The 16,546-nt window shown below is 44.4% G+C and overlaps 1 protein-coding gene across 3 annotated transcripts in view; it reads right to left on the bottom strand.

Moving 5' to 3' along the window:
• Positions 1 to 262: 262 nt before the first annotated feature.
• Positions 263 to 16,546, bottom strand: part of KIF16B (kinesin family member 16B) — a 289,905-nt gene continuing 273,621 nt past the window's right edge. The window contains exons 27-28 of one of the 3 annotated variants that reach the window (XM_060611715.3): positions 10,305 to 10,397; positions 263 to 1,569 (exon numbers count right to left, since the gene is read on the bottom strand). In XM_060611715.3, coding sequence (XP_060467698.1) covers positions 1,411 to 1,569; positions 10,305 to 10,397 — 252 coding nt within the window. In that variant the 3' untranslated portion in view covers positions 263 to 1,410. The remainder of the gene's footprint in view (positions 1,570 to 10,304; positions 10,398 to 16,546) is intronic. The other 2 variants (XM_060611717.3, XM_060611723.3) reach the window with 2 other exon arrangements.

The raw sequence follows: 16,546 nt of genomic DNA, 5'->3' as shown, positions 1-16,546 counted from the left end.
TAATAGTTTTCCCCCTTATTGGGATAATTGCATCTTTAAACATATTTTTCAGGTTGGAGGGCTCAGTTGCACAGGTATATTGTAGAAGACTGAATGCAAACACATTTTGTTACCCCATTCATTCGTGGCTTCAAATGTTACTCTAACAGCATCTTCTGCAACACAAATGCTAAATTATACATTACCGATCTTTCCAAACACGTTAGATAAATTTTTAAACAGACCAGTAGGGATGATCATGTCGCAAACTTAAAATAAACGGTGCTACAGGATAGGTTCTATAACTTCATTTAATATTGATAGCAGCTCAATTTAAATTTTGAAATAGCAAATACCTGTAATAAATTTGGCGTGGATGATTATATATTTTGATACAACTATTGTACAGGCGTGTGTACATATATAAATCTATAGGTAGAATTATATACATTTCAGTATATGCCACATGTTTTTCTGCTTACATTTTTCTTCTTAGTAAAACAAAGCAGTTTCATTGTACATGGATGTGCAATGCTACATTAAGTCCTGAGTAATTTTAAGGGATCATTAATAAACTACTGTAAATTCTAGTCTTTCAGCCAAAGATCCAGTAGATTCTGTAACAAAAACGTGAAAAAAAATATTTAAAAATATGCATTCAGCTACGCGCTTGTTTTGTGCTTAGCGGAGAAAGCTCAAGAATGCACAGTAGCCATTTACGTTTAGGAAAATTTCCTCAGATATTCAAGATTAAACATATATCCTGTTTGTATGGATTTACAGATGTTTCAAGTGATGTCGCCTACATCTAATTTGTCAGGCATGGAAGATTCCAGTCATGATTGGACCATAAATCCCTTTTGCAGAATATGAAATTCTGTGTAAACATCAGTGGTCAGGTATCGTACAAAAGTTCTGACTCAAATGAGGGGAAACGGAAAAAATACAATGAAATCATTTAAAATGCTTCTCGTGGGATACAGCCAGCCATATGGAAGGCATATAAAAAATAAGATATATTTTGGTGGAAGAGGAAACCAGATGAAAGTCATTTCAGGTAGGTCTGGTAAGCCGCACACCCAGTTTGGGAGGTCCCAGGTTGGCTTGGCTCAGGGAGGCCCAAGATAAGCCGCCACGTCCATTTTGCCACAGGGGAAGGCCTCCCGCTGCGAGGAGGAGGGAGCACTATGGGGGAAACGGCAATGGAACAGTAGCAGCTGCCCCGTCAGGGTCACCACCAGCGAAGCGAAACATGCCAGTCCAAAGTCAGGCACCCGGGAGGCCCTGGCGGGGCGGCCCGGGCCGGCTGCTGCACGTCCGGCTGCCACAGGAGGAGGCAGGCCCAGAAGGAGCGTGGGAGGCTGCGGCACGCCGGGAGGGCCACGTGGACGAGAAGGCACTGCATCGGTGGTTCCTCCGTCACCCCCAGCTCTACCCCGTCCCGTGGCTGCTGTAGTCAAAGACCCCTTTCTTGAAGAACGGCGAGAACTCACAGATGGTATGTTTGGAAAGAGTCAGCCCCACTTTGTCGATGTGTAGGGGAGACGTCGCGGACTGCAGCATCACGCTGAAAAAGTCCCTGAGGTATTTCTGAGGAAGAGACAGGAGACAAAACGTGGTTAGACGTCGTCGTGGGGTGGAATCAAGGAGAGAGAAGAAATCCTAGAAACAACTTGCCACCCACTTTGGAAGAGCTGTTGCTGCCATTGGAAACAGCACATGGGAATCTGTGTGTCCTTGGCCTTCACCAGACCAACCCAAGGGAATAGAGCCACCACATCCATTACGCGGGTGGCTCTGCTCTCCGGCTCAGGGCAACATGGCCTCAGGTCTACCTGCGGACAATGCCCAGAGAAATGCCAATGTGGTGCCAGGATGGGGGGGTGGGGAAGTGGTCTGATTGCCAACAATAGTGGCATCAGTTAATATCCTATTTTTTAACAGGTCGTTTCCCCCCAACTTACTCGTTAAATAGAAAGCCAATTAAAGGGAGGGGGGAAAAAAGGCTAGCCATCTGTAGAATGCTGAATGTGCTGCTCACTAGCATTTTTAAACAGCACTGTAACTGTCTGATTTGGATCCTTTAAAGGAAAAGAAATGCTGGGGACAAGCGGGTCAGTTCCAAGTACTAATATTTACGAGTCATTTTGCAAAACCCATAATCATCAATGAAAAGAAATTCTGACTAAGATTAATTGCTCTGAACCCCCTGCTCTGCCCCTCCCCACGGCTGCACGTGTTTATCACAGCAGTCACCGCCTTTTCTGGCACCGAGCAAGCAAAGCATGTCTGGGACGAGGATCCGAGATGCCGGGGATGGAATGAGACGTGGGTGCAGGCAGGATGTATTAAAGGAAAAGAGGACACACAGAAATAGTTCATATATTTCAGGTCAGGCAAGTGTTATTTACAAGAGAAAATGGGTAAGCCTAAATCTTTTACTGCCTCAGCTTATTTCAAAAATATAAATGATCCTATCACAAACCCTGACATTAAACATAATTATTATGGACTTTGACTAACAAAGAAATTTGTCAGTGAAACACGGCTGAGGCCGAGAAGCAGTGGTTCCCACCAGGGGCGGTCCACCCCGTAGAAGACACACAGCGATGTCTGCAGATGGTTTCGTTACTCTGGGGGGGGGGGGGTGTGTGTGGCGTGCATCTAGGCGCATCCTACGATGCACGGAACAGCCCCATGCAAGCATTATTGCCTTCCCAATGTCACTCATGCAACGATTGCAAAAACCCGGCCCAGCAGAAGTGGCATCCAGCTGCCCCTACGAACTGCCGGCCTTAAATTTACTTCTGAAAGAAGACACTCTGCTCAAGGAAAATTCATCAGCTACTTTCTTAAAAGTAATGAGGATTATTAATAATTGACACCGTATAGTAATTTACTTTCTAAAAATCTTCTAATGTCTCATTTCTTACTGACGCACACTGTACATTCTTCAAACGGACAATCTGGTGAGTCTTGAACCGTGTGTACACCCATGAAGCCATCCCCAAAGCAAGAGAACAAAACATTTGTACTGTGCCTCCGCATTTCTGAGCTCACCTCGTTTTATGTTGTTATTGTACTCCGCCTAGAATTATCTGCTCTTATTAGTCATAGCCATTTTTGGATGAGGACCCTGTTGTCAGGGAGGTGAGCAAGGCTAGCAATCAGGAGAGGGGACTTGGAAAACAAGGGTTTTTAACTTGGACTCTGTCTTTTTTGTTCAGTATTCCTCACTTACTGGTCTCATGGTAATCTCTCAGGAAAGGAGCTTGAAAGAGCGATCAGGTCGAGGCAAGAAGGTGTCAAAACCAATTGCTGAAAAATGAAGATCTTACACCAGTACTTTTTTGCATCAGGGGCAAAAGGAACCGGACTTCAACCTCACTGGGGGAAGGGAAGCAGAGAACAGCAACTTTAGAGGGACCCAAAAATCCATCCAACATGGGTGCGAGTGTCCAACGCAGACCACACCTGCTGGCCGGCCAATCTTTACAATGCGATAAATACACGTGTGCAAACTGACTGTTGTGGGAAGGTCAAGAGGGAAGTGTTTCCAGCAAGGATGAGGAGGAGCTTGTGTACTGGAGTGTGGGGCCACAAGTCTGCCACAGTCTAAAGCTCGAACAGAGCTGGGAACAGCCCCTGCTACAGGTCTCCCACAGGCCGCATGAGTGTGCAGACTAATGCTCACAACCAGCTTGCCCTGGAGATGAATTCCGACAGAATGGAAGGTATTCAAATCTAGGGACAGATGTTGTATCCGCATTTGTCGTAATTGGTTCACAAAGAGTGGGGGACCTTTAAAGGGCCAGTGGAACCCAAAGGGGGTCATGAAAAGTTAAAGTTAAAAAACACAGATAAAAATAAAGAAAATATTGGAGATACCTTCCCTGCCCGGTCACTGCCATCAAGAGACCAGTAAACTAAACTAGGTGCAGGGAGTGTCTTTTTCTTTAAATGATCTCACTGGCATGTCTCCATGGAAACTGGAGATACAGGGACCTCATTCAACGAATTAGAAACATTATAGGAGAGTTTTTTCATTGCAAAACAAACCTCTGCATTGCAGGATTAGGCAGCCGGGGCTCCCTTTACATAGACTGCTTCCTTGGCCAAAGAAATGCTTTGATTAGAGAGTACTCTTCATAGTGACCTTGAGGTGCTCTGAAGTATCCAAGGGGAGGCAGGGTGGCCTTGGTGCTGTGTCCAGAGCCACGTGCTTGTAGTGGGCCGGCCAACTTCTGGTGAATGACAAAACCAAAGGACTAGGTGTAGGGCTGGGGACAGAAGACAAAACTAAACTCCCAGAAGGTTCCTGAGGTCACAGACAGCATATCCTTCTTCTTTGTAACCACTGCCATGCCTGGCACACTGCTGAGCTTGGGAAAAGTGCCTGGAAAGAACCCTGATGACGGACTCTGGTGAGTTAATTTTTAAAAATTGAGGTGTACCCTGAGAAAACAGCATGCGCACACAGCCTAACGAAGTTTCCAAGACTGGACGTACCTGTGTGAGGAGCACCTAGATAAAAACGAGACAATGTTGCTAGTACCCGGGGGGGCCCTCACACTACTGGAACCACTAGCAGGACACTCTCTTTTGTGTCTGGCCTCCTGTGCGTAACACAAAGCTTGGGAGATTCGCTCACCCTGTTGGGCATCCTTGTAGTTTGCTCATGATCATGGCTGTATAGTATTCTGCATGTGCACATGCCCACTGACTGTCTTTTGCAGAGAGTCCAGCAACGGTGACTAGTTTGATTCTTCTCTCTGAGCTCTTCCTCAGTGATAAAATCTGCCTCTACATAACGCGGTGTCTGGTGAATCAAGTTTATCACTCTTTCTCCAATAAAAAAGTTTCCCTTTAGGATTTGAGGCTGAGGCCTAGATCAGCCAATGAACTAGAACTCGACCTTTGCATATATTTAATATACGTTATAATTATACATAAAATACATATTTAAATATACACATATTTACATTAGTAATTTTTGTGGCTTGGGCTTACCATGTTTTCTATGGCATCTGTGGCTGAAGGGAGAAAATGAGAGTCCTTCCTGTCAAGGCTAGCCCTCCCTGCTATGTGAAAAATAAGTCCAGGGGCCAAGCTGTATCCCCAGGGCAGTGCACTTTATAAAAAAGTATTACAAAAATTGAAGGACATTAGGAGTTTAAGTGGCTTATCAGGGTCAGAAGGGCAAAGTAGGAAAAGGATTTGTGAAATCCAATATCAAGTTTCTGTTTCTTTCACATGGCATTTTCTCCATTAAAAAAAAAAAAGAAGAAGAAACAAAAGTAGACGTATTTAAATCTGTTGCTGTTCGGGACCACAGAGGGCCGGTAACCCCTCCCCGCCGTGGGGGTGGGCATCTCACCTGAGTCCTTGCTTCATTCAACACTCGGATCAGGGCCACTGAGAATAGATGGTTATATCCTCAGAGGTTGCACAACATTTTGGCCCTGCCTCATCCTGGTACTTGGAGGATGTAGGTCAGATTAAACCAAATCCTTTTTCAATTAAGATTGCAAACCCATAGTACAGAGAAAGAAGGGGTCTGGGACAGGGTCTGAGTATGAGTGATTGCAGGAAAGGGAAGGGGCCAAAAGGGGCCCTGAGAGATGGAGGGGCCGGCTGGAGGAGGGTGAGAGAGGAAGTTTTGGGATGGAAGGGAGAACAGAAGCCACAGGGGAGAGAAGGCAAATAGCACAGCAATATTGGAGATCAAACTCTGTGAGTCATGTATTGATTTGGCAAAAAAAAAAAAAAAAAAAAAAAAAAAAAGATTTAAGAAATATATGAGACATTTATCTAGGTTATTTACTTTTTGCTACTTGGACTAACACTAAAGTATAAGGTGTTTTCTTATTGATACTTTCAGAAAATCAGGCTTAGATGGCAGATCTTGAACGCACATTTCAGTACTGAACAGAGTACCTTGATTCCATAAAGTGCCTTTCTTCTACAGTCCGCGGGAATATCTTATTATGTTTTAATTTTTTTTAATGTTTATTTATTTATTTATTTATGAGCGAGCACAAGCAGGAAGAGGGGCAGAGAGAGAGGGAGACACGGAGTCTGAAGCACGCTCCAGCCTCTGAGTTGTCAGCCCAGAGCCCGACGCAGGACTCAAACCCACAAACAATGAGATCATGACCTGAGCCAAAGTCAAACACTTAACCGACTGAGCCACCCAGGTACCCCTCTTATTATTTTTTAAAGTCAATCCATGCAAAGGCAATGAGCAGGCGTAGACGAAACTGGGAGAGACCACCCATGGGTGTGTTCCAAATGGAAATGTCAAATAGGCATGTGCTTTTAATCTCCACCTCCAAATAAGACAAAATCCTGAGGGGACCAGGAACCTTTCAAGAGAAGGCCGAAAGACCACAGGAAAGACGAGGACACACAGGTTGTTCGAGACACCTACATCAGTCTCCTGACCTCTCCTTTCCAAAGGAAAGTGGTCAACTCATACCTGCCAAGACCACTCTGAGTATCTCCTGAGGATTGTCTCCCACGTACACACAACAGTCTGACCAGCTGCCATCTTGTTGCTCTTACGAAGAGGCCAGTTATCAAGGGCACGTAATGTTCTAGGCACAGTGAGAACTTTTCATGGTATATCTCATTTACTTACCACAAGAGCTATTTATGAAATAGCTATTTATGAAGTAGGGACACTGCATGGGACCCATCTGCCAGATGAAGAAACTGAGGACCAAGAGGCCTAAGTAATGCCCCAAAGGTCATGAAGCACAGAGGTAGGAATAGCAGATACATACCCACATCTTTCAGCCCTAGAGGCTGGGTCTCAATCACCAGCCTGCTGTCCAGCGTCTACCATCCCCGTTTTATCCTGTTGGGCCTCCCATGTCCTGAGCACTGTTGTCTCTCACCAGGCAAGGTTGTCTACACTGAGCCAGATATGCTGCCTTTTCCAGGCCTGAGGCTGCTCTCACAGAGACAGGGGGCCTCTGGGTTCTCTAGAGTTAATGTTCCATACAAACATGAAAAAAAGACCTCTAGCTGTGAGCCTTATACTCTTCTCCACTGAGTCCAATGTAACTCTGTTCATGCTCTGATATCTTCCTTACAGAGTCTTGGTGAGCACTGGCCATGTTTTGACTGGCCTGCTTCCTTTTCCCTTCCCTAATAGCACTCAGATTCCCTTCTGAAAAAACAGCTTTCCCTTCTTTGGGGGTTGGTTATCTAGCTGACTTATGGCAGAGGGCTGGTGAGTTTTTCCCATTCATATTCTGGGATGGGCACCTCACTGCCAAAGAGGTGGTACTGGAGATACCACTTGGAATCTGCTGGAATCGATCTCTTATTGACTTCACAGCCACTGCCATAGAGCATTTATGAGAGTGTAAGAAATTCAGGGACCTCTCTCACAGAGGGGCAGCTCCAGGAGAGACTTTGGTCGGGCATTTCCCAAGCCTGGGAGTGGAGAAGTCCATTTGCTTACAATGTGGCCCCAGTGATTTTCTACTGTTTGCAAACAAGTTAACGGACATTAACTCCGGACCACTGGCAGGTAGTAGGTGCCAGTCAAGATCAGAGGAAACCTTCCACCTATACCATATCCAAGCCCCTGGGCTGTGGGGGGTGTAGTCTGTAGTCACATCAAGATCTGCCCAAATCACCCTTCTCTCACTCCTAGGAGGCTTTAGTGACTAACATTTTTGATGGGTCAGTGCATCCTAGTGGTACATCCCTGGCCAAGCATTTACCTGGAAAGCTCCTGCCCAAAGCCTGATATATACACGCAGGCCAATCTTCAAAATTCCAACACCATTTCAAAATACAACAACTAAATATTATTAATCTTTTGAACCAAAACACAGGCTAATATGGTCTACTGGCTGTGTTAATGAGTTCTGAAAGGTGAAGCACACTCCCTACAGCAATACAGGGTAATTCAGCAAGAATTTAGTCAATTATTTTAGAGCTTTAGCCTGGTACCTCAATCGATACATTGCATGAGGAAAAAAATTGAAAATATAATGTGCTGCTACATGCTATTTTCATTTTTATTTCATTCTTGATGAAGGTCATTTTGTTAACATGATTCATATGTGCCCTACAATATAATTTTAGGCTCTGCTCTAGCTGAAAGGAAAAGTACTTAAGTTACCGGAACAACCTAGCTAAAAGCTGGCCTTACGATGGCCTCTGCTGACTTGTTCTTTTCAATTCTGGAGTTTCTGGATGAAACATTAGTCTGTTGGGACCGACCATATGCTCCATAGTCCTTCCAGGCAAAAACCTGCATGATCAGCAGGGAGTTCGATAGTGTGGCCCTTCTCATCTTGCAGCCATTTCCTTTCAGGTCTGGGATCTGGAAAGGAGGGAAGATGAAGTGGTATCCAAACTCAGCAAACTGTGTGAACAAGGGAGTAAGTAAGGCTAGCATGTGCAGGGCTCTGTGTGGGGAACAGCAGGACTTGAAGGAGAATGTGGAAGGCCCGGATGCTGGATTTGGATCTTCAGGCACTTTGTACAAAACACTTACCAGTTCATGAGCTCCCATGACCCCTAAGACATGCTGAGGTGGAGGAGGACAGGTATGTGAATCCTGTTTACAGATGAGGAAACTGAGATCCCAAGAGGCAGTGGCTTAGCCAATGTCAACAGACTACAGAAGCTGACAAACAACTTGGTCTTTAAATTCAGGAGAAAGTCAGATGGCTTAATGTCACTTACAAGGTGCAATCCCTTAAGCCTGAAAGGTAATGAGTAAATGTGCATGTAAACACAGCCCTTCTCTTTAGGGATCTCCATACCATGCAGACTCTCAGAATTTACTGTGTGTGAGTGTGTGTGTGTGTGTGTGTGTGTGTGTGCACGCATGTGCACACGCACGCACGCATAGAGAACACATGGGAATAAGGGGGCTTCAGAAGCGTTTCAAAGATCTTACCTTATTTTTTGGCTCCCTTCCTTCTGCTTTAATGCTCAGGGGGATAAAGTCATGACTATTTTAGGTTACTAAAAAGCTTGCTTTAACAGGGCTCATGACTGTAAGTGTAGTCTGCTGCTCATTTCACAGGCATGCACCACCCAGCTGTGCCACTCTCATGATTTCCCCAGCCATCTCATTGTTGTGGAGCCCCTTCATCTCACAAAATTTTAACATAAATTCGTAATGTAATTTAAAGTTATTGAAATTATTAAAACGTACTTTAAAAATGTAGTAGGGCCTTATCCACCTTTCCACTGTGACATATTAACAGGGAAGACAGTTCGCTGGAATTCATTTCCAGAAGCCATTAGCCAGGGCGGCAGCTTAAAGATAACGATCAGTCTAATAAGACTTAGAGGTTTCATTTACCTTGTAGCACTTGGAAAATTCATCCTTGACTGATGGGTTCCAAAGACCAATCAAGAGGGGATGGAGACATGCTGGGATATTTCTAGACATGAGAGGTCTGGTCACCACTGGCCATGGATCATGAATCAACCCCCTACCAGTGGGGTCAATATTCACTCACTCAAGTCTTCCCAGTTCTAAACTCTCATAAATTCTAGTCGACACCTTTATCTGGCTATTTTAGGGATCCTAAAATTTGTCTCCACTGGATCAAAAATGCTGGGTTCCTTTCCTGACATGGTCCTAAATGTCCTCTACACTCTGATGAAATTAGGATGGTTTAATTCAAGCAACTCATCCATCCACCACAGTTACCACACACCTGCCCTACATGGAGCAGCGTGCCAAGCACTGGGTGTCCAACGTTGACTAAAACAGACACTGAGCCTGTGCTGAAAAGGAGCCTGGGCCGCCCTGCACCATCTCCTCATTGTCCAGAATTCTTCGTCTAAATCCTACTTGTCTTCTGAGGACTGGATCAAGGTTTGTTCTTCGTCGGCTCCTCTTGAGACTTCATTCATGCACCCAACAAATATTTACTGAGAGCTTTCTATAGGTCATGCTGCTGAGGAGTCAGTAGTGAATAAGGTCAGTTCTCGTCTTGAGTCACATGCAGGCATTCCAGGGACTTGGGACAAGTAAAGCTCTGATTAAAATATGGAATGAAATGATTTTGGAGTACATAGAAAAGGCATCCAGCCTAGTCCTGGGAACTGGTGACATTTCTGCCAAGAGCTGAAGGATGAGTAAGAATCAGACAGGTAGAGATACTTGTGGAAGATACTGTAGAAGCCTATTCCCAGCAGTGGGGGGGGGGGGGGGGGATGTGCAAAGCCTCATGGTGACAATGAACAGCTTGGGGTCCCACCAAGAGTCCAGCATGGCTGGACCACACACTATGTGGGGTTCATTTAGCGCGGGGGACACACTTCTGGAATGTACTGCTCACTGGATCGGCTCTCCAATGGTCCTCATGTTGCAGTTTCTTCACTGTGCTCCAACAGCATCTCTTCTCTCTGATCCATGGATCCTGCCAGGCCTTCTGTTTTCCAAGAGAAAACACTGGAAGTAAAGCTGACAGTGAAGGAGTCACCTTGCAGGCTTCGGTGCCCCATCTGAGCCCAGTCCTCAGTGGAACCATGATCAGAATACAGCCATGTAAGTGGCCTGACATGATACCTGACATTTGGAAAAGATGAACCACTTGGCCAAGCCCTGGCCAAATTCCAGAACCACAGCATCACAAGCAATAAAGTGGTGGCTGCTTTAAGGAAGTTAAGTTTTGGGGTAGTTTATTACGTGGTGATAGATAATCACAATAGATATGCGTGGGAAGAAGGTAAGGGATGAGAGAGTCAATGAAATTAGTCAAATCAGAATAGAAAAGTCTCATTGGTTTTTATTTATAATTTATGACTAGCCATACATCACAGTCCGTGCTACTAACCTTTTCCAACCTTTTTAGTATTTCTAATGAATAATTCTATCTTAGCAGGTACTTCTTTTCTGTCCATCCTCGGTTTTAAAGTAAATACTTGAAATAAGTAGCCATCATTTGAAATATGGCATTTATTTCTTGATTTTATAGAGAATTCTGAGAGCTCCCAGTTAAAATTCATCAGGGTGAAAATGTTAGTCTGTGATTACAGAATTGGAACTATTCATTACAGCTATTCAGAGAATCTTCTTTATGAGCTTAATGACATAAGCATATTGTATTGAATTATTATGGTACTGCATCAATTGGACTCATAAATTTAATATACTCAGTCTGGTTCACATATTCTAATAAAATCCAGTGAGCTTTAAACATTTTATAAGGAATGCGCATTTAAAGTCATGTGATATTCAGTTTTTACAGGTTGGCGTTCCTGCTTAGGGTAAGAAGCGAGCTTCAATGATCTCGACCACCCGGCCTGGTAGACCAGCAAGCTTGGGGGGAGACACCCCCCCCCCCCCAGACAAACAGGCCACATTAGAAAGCCCCAAATCCATCAGCTCAGGCTGTGAAGTTGGTTGAGCTTTTCTCTAGAACCCAAGTCGGTATCAGGCCCATCTTTTCGGCTCATGAAGGGAAGAGAGCAACTAGCTGAGGCTGCATCTTGAGCCGGGAGCAATGGCATGTCAGCTGTAAGGGAGCAGGCAAACCCGCTTCCAGGCAGTCTGACAGGCCCCCCTCTCAACCTCATTCGGCTGAAGCAAAATACGGGAGGACAGACGCTGTGGAGAAGCGCAGTTTCCAGGGCTCGCTCTGGTTCTTTGACTTTTGTTTACTGGATCTAGGTTAAGAGATTGGTAAGGGTCCCACACACAGCAACTGTCTCTGCATCCAGGCGGGGAGGGCGGAAGAGGACCTGGCCATGTGGACCACACGACTGCTGGAGTCCTACCCTTGCACTGTGAGCCACGTCCTGGGCACCCAGTCACACAGCAGCCAGCACGCTGGGCACGGGGGGCATTACCATGCTGGGGTCCAGATTAAGTCGTGAAACTCTCCTGCACCTCACTTTCCTCATCTGATTAGAATGCTTTTTAAATCAGAAGATGAAATGAGAGGTCTGTCAGGTGCTAGGGGCAGGGCCCAAGTCACAGCATGCATTTATTAAGTAGGTGACATTATTATCTACACAGCTTTGTCCTTGCAGAGTTAATCTGCAAATATAATCATTTTCTCCTCTTTTAGATGTTTCAGGGCACGTGGGCTTAAAATGTGTTAGTATTTAATGCTTTAATGTTTTCCCCTTCAAAGGAAAATGGAAGACAACAGTCTGGAATGGTTTTTTTCCAAAGTCACCTCATATCAGATACTGGCAGACCCTTTATTTCAAAAATTGCTTTAAAGTAAGAAAGAGTTAATGTGTTTCTCAAAATGGGGAATCATGTTCATATGTTTAAAAATATAGGCTACACCAGGTAAATTAACTATGCCCCCAAAGCTCATTTTAAGATATAGTTTGGATACTGAGATTCTGAAAAATGCTATCTGGGGAAAGAAAGAACTATTCTTTGTTTCTCAGCTCACGATTCCTTCTTGCACCATCTACATCTTCAAAGAGGTTCTTGACATTTTGAGGGGGATGACTGCTCCAAATGGCCAATGTGACTGACAGACTTTCAAATGAGAATCTCATTGTGTGGTACCTCTTGGCTATAATATACTTAAACTCAAATTCAAAGAAACCTCAAATTCAAAGGTCCCCAAAAGCTTAAGAATCAAGATGTAGTTGCGCATTCATTACTGGCATCCCAAAGTCTCCCTCTTAGTAGAAGCGCAAGCACCGGGACACGGTGTGACGCTTCAGGGACCCCCCACGTGACTATCTTGCTCCTCTCTACCATCCATGCCTGTGGTTGAGCAGGACCATCCCCTGCTTTTATGTCTGACCTGAGGTCACTTCTGTATTGATGGCAAGTTTCCTCAGGCTGGCCTTGTACTGGGCCATCCCTGAATACCAATGAGTCCCTGAATTCCAGGGCAAGAGGGTCAGCTCTTGAGACTAGGAGGGAAGACCCACTGCCCCTTTTTTGTTCTTTGGACGAGGGGCTCCTGATGATCCCTGTGAGGCTATTTGCCTTCAGAATATCTCCCTGCCTTGGGAGTTATTCCTCAGTGTCCACCCACTGCCCTAGGTCCCAGGAGGGAGCCATGGTCATGCCCTAGGTGTGATTAAGCCTGTGGCCCTGAGCGGTGGGCCTGTGACCCCACCCCACGGAGAGGATTAGCTGAGGATTTGGATTATCCACACCGATGATCCCTTTCACTGGGGACAATGATGGAGGCTTGACTATGTCGGGGAGGCTGGAGGCAGGGAGAAAACCCAGACCAAACCTTCTCTCATATAACATCTCTAATTCTAAAAAAGAATGGGGTAGGTGTAGATTTTTAATAATTCCTTCACCAAACAGATATCATCCACACAATTAAGTATCTAAGTTGAAAAATATATACATTGAAAACATGTACCTCCTGCACAGCACTTTGCTCATAAAAGACACGGTCTATTAGGTACCCGATGCAATGAATGTTAGGTTAATATTAAATGTTAATAAATCCTGCTGAACAATGAGAAGCCTGGGTTTTCTCTCTTTCAGATCTTCCCTTGCAGCAAAATTTCACAGATTTATAGTATCTTCTCTCTTCTGAACAAAGGAAGTTTACTAAATTACTGTAGAGAAGGAGTCTATCAAATCTTAACTTATGCTTCAAAGCCAAACTTTAGAAACTCTTCAACTGTCCTTGGCCTCTGTCCAAATCTGAAAAGTTGCTGCAGAAGAGAAGTTGGAAAGGTTGCCCGTTGGGCAGGGGATGAAGCACGTGCTTCCTTGGATACTCGTGTCTGGCCCTGTTCCCCACAACGAACCTGAGCCTGTGGGAGCAACAGTCTTTCAACTGTCACAACTTTTAGCACTCGAGATTGTTCTCAGCTGAGAGGCACTGAAAGCAATGTGGTACAAGTTAAAACAGAGTCCTGGCAAAATGTGGAAAGAAGATCGTACAGATGAAAGGGAAATCACACCAGCCGGGGGATCGCGGAGAAAGCGATGGGGCCATTAAATCTAAGAAATAATGGGCTAATTTGGGCTAATTTGACATCCAGTTTCTGTCATAAGGAAACTGCCTTCCAAAGTAAGAAATGTCAGTTTGTACTGACTGAGCTATGACTTGGATTGCCCAGAGTCTTTCGAGTAAGAAATTGCAAATAAATGTAATGTTGGGGACTAGAAGATAAATAAGCAGCAGAAGTGGCAAAGAGAAGGTGAATCAGCAGCAAACAGACACCAAAATGCATAAATACCCCAGCCTACGGAGATGGTTAGGGCAGATGGTTATCTTGCTGCTCATAGCACTTTATCCACAGAGCTCGGAAATAAAAGCTCCAGAATCCACTGGGGCTTTGTTTCCAGCAGGCTAAAAAATCCACCGAGAAAAGGGTGATGGCTTCATTTACTGCCATTTTCAACTCTGATTAGCAAATGCTTTCTTGATTTTCGTAGGAGTTTCTCAATTTTACTTATAAATACTAAGAAACAGGTGATCTCAATTAGGAAACAAATTAGGCGAAGTGTTAATTTTTCTTTCTTTTTTTTTTTTTTTGGTTGCCTGGAATCAATATTATATATGTAAATGTAACCGCATTGCAGTGAATTCCTGGGAACAGAAATAAGCCTATCTAAAAATGGACGGGAGCTTTACACAGGCAAACAATAAAGACAAAATGTTGAGTGAAACTGGGACAAACTGATGTTCTTACCCGTTTCTTTCTCCCAAGTATCATCTCAAAGGACTGCAACATGTGCTATGATTCATTACTGTTATGAAATATAAGCAACACACACAGAAAAAAAAAGGGGATCATCCAAGGGGGAAAAAAAAAAACTACCTGAATTCTAAAATAAAGATACAGTTTCAGAAGCAACAAAAGACAGTACAGAAGTTCACTGGCAAAGGCCACAGTGAGCACCTTTAATAAAAGTACAATTTACTTGGAAAACAAATCTAAATAAATGGAGTGAAAGGAATCGAAGCATCTTCGAGAAAGCCTAATTCAAATTTATAAAAGAGAAAGGGTGACTGCCAGATGTTGATATAAACAGTGAGCTGAGAACTAGCAGAGACTGGACAAAGTGGTTCTTTTTTTTAAGTTTTATTTTTTCAATTTATTTTGAGAAAGAATGAGTGAGTGGGGGGAGAGCAAGAGGGGGACAGAGAGAGAGAGACAGAGGGAGAGAGGGAGAGAGGGAGAGAGGGAGGGAGGGAGGGAGGGAGAGAGAGAGAGAGAGAGAGAGAGAATGAGAATCTCAAGCAGGGATTGGGATTCAGAGCAGAGCCACACTTGGAGCTTGAACTCACCAACTGTGAGATGATGACCTGAGGTGAAGTCAAGAATCAGCCGCTTAACCGACTGAGCCACCCAGGCGTCCCAAGAGAAATTGGTTCTTAAAATAAACAGACACACAAGAAGAATTCTGTGTATGTCTTCTGGGCTATTGCAACAAAAGGAATGTATGACAAGGAGCTATACAGATGTCAATGGAAATAAATATACTTGATCATTTCAGGAAGAAGCTAGGCCTTCAGGCTTGTTACAAGCATGAGAAGGTGCAAAAGTAATAAGCACAATGTTAAAACAAGGTCAGGAAGAATGAAAAGGATCGCGTTGTGCAGTGCTTCGCAAACACTTTGCGGAGAAGGAGCAACTGAAGGAGGGAGGGGGGAGGAGAAAGAGACAGAAAGAAATGGCAAATATAAGAGACAGGAAAATTCAAGGAGGACAAGACCAGGGGATCAACACAAACAAATGGTATTCCAGAAAGAAATAAGAGGAAAAACCCTGACAGGAGGAAATCATCACAACAATCTCCTAGAAAGAAATAAAGGACACAAGAGAGAGAATGTACATGGAACAACCAGCAGAACTGAGGGGCTGTTCACCAAAGTAGAACCAGGAAAGCTCAGAACCCTGGGTACAGACAGAGCTTTTGTAAGGGTCAGAGAAGTATTACGTCACATACAGAGGACCAAAAATCAAAATGGTGGGTCACCTGGGTAGCTCAGTCGGTTTAGTGTCCAACTCTTTGTTTCAGCTTAGGTCTCGATCTCATAGTTCATGGGTTCGAGCCCCACGTCGGGCTCCACGCTGATGATGCAAAAGCCTGCTTGGGATTCTCTGCCTCCCTCTCTCTGTCTCTGCCCCTCCCCCACTCGTGCTGTCTCTCTCAAGATAAACTTTCAAAATTAAAAAAAAAAAAAAAGGAAGCAATACACAAATGCAATTTTAGTTTGTAAGAAAATACCAAAAGGTATCGCAAGGGTTGCTGCAAGGGAAAGGGGAATGAAATGCCCAGGATGCAGAAAAACTGCTTTCCAGGAAAGCCTAGTACAACTATTTCTGCCCAGGATGCAGAAAACTGCTTTCCAGGAAAGCCTAGTACAACTATTTGAGCATACCCATAATTGGCACTGATTTTTAAAAAAAAGTTTTAAAATCTCTCTCTCTTTGGAAAAATGGTCAGAAGGGATATATGCCCAACTGTAAGAGCAATGACCTCTGGGCAAGTGCCTCTATTTGAGACCCTGTGAAAGCAGAGACAGAGGGAGATTATATACAGATGATCTTGGATGCAGAGGTAAAGGGGCGGGAAAGTCAGAGTGGGAAAAGGAGGTGGCCGGTAGAGGGCTGTCGATGCACA

The sequence above is a fragment of the Panthera onca genome, chromosome A3, assembly GCF_046562875.1.
Source record: "Panthera onca isolate mPanOnc1 chromosome A3, mPanOnc1 haplotype 2, whole genome shotgun sequence".
Lineage (NCBI taxonomy): Eukaryota > Metazoa > Chordata > Mammalia > Carnivora > Felidae > Panthera > Panthera onca.
This window is presented reverse-complemented; position numbering and strand designations above follow the sequence as displayed.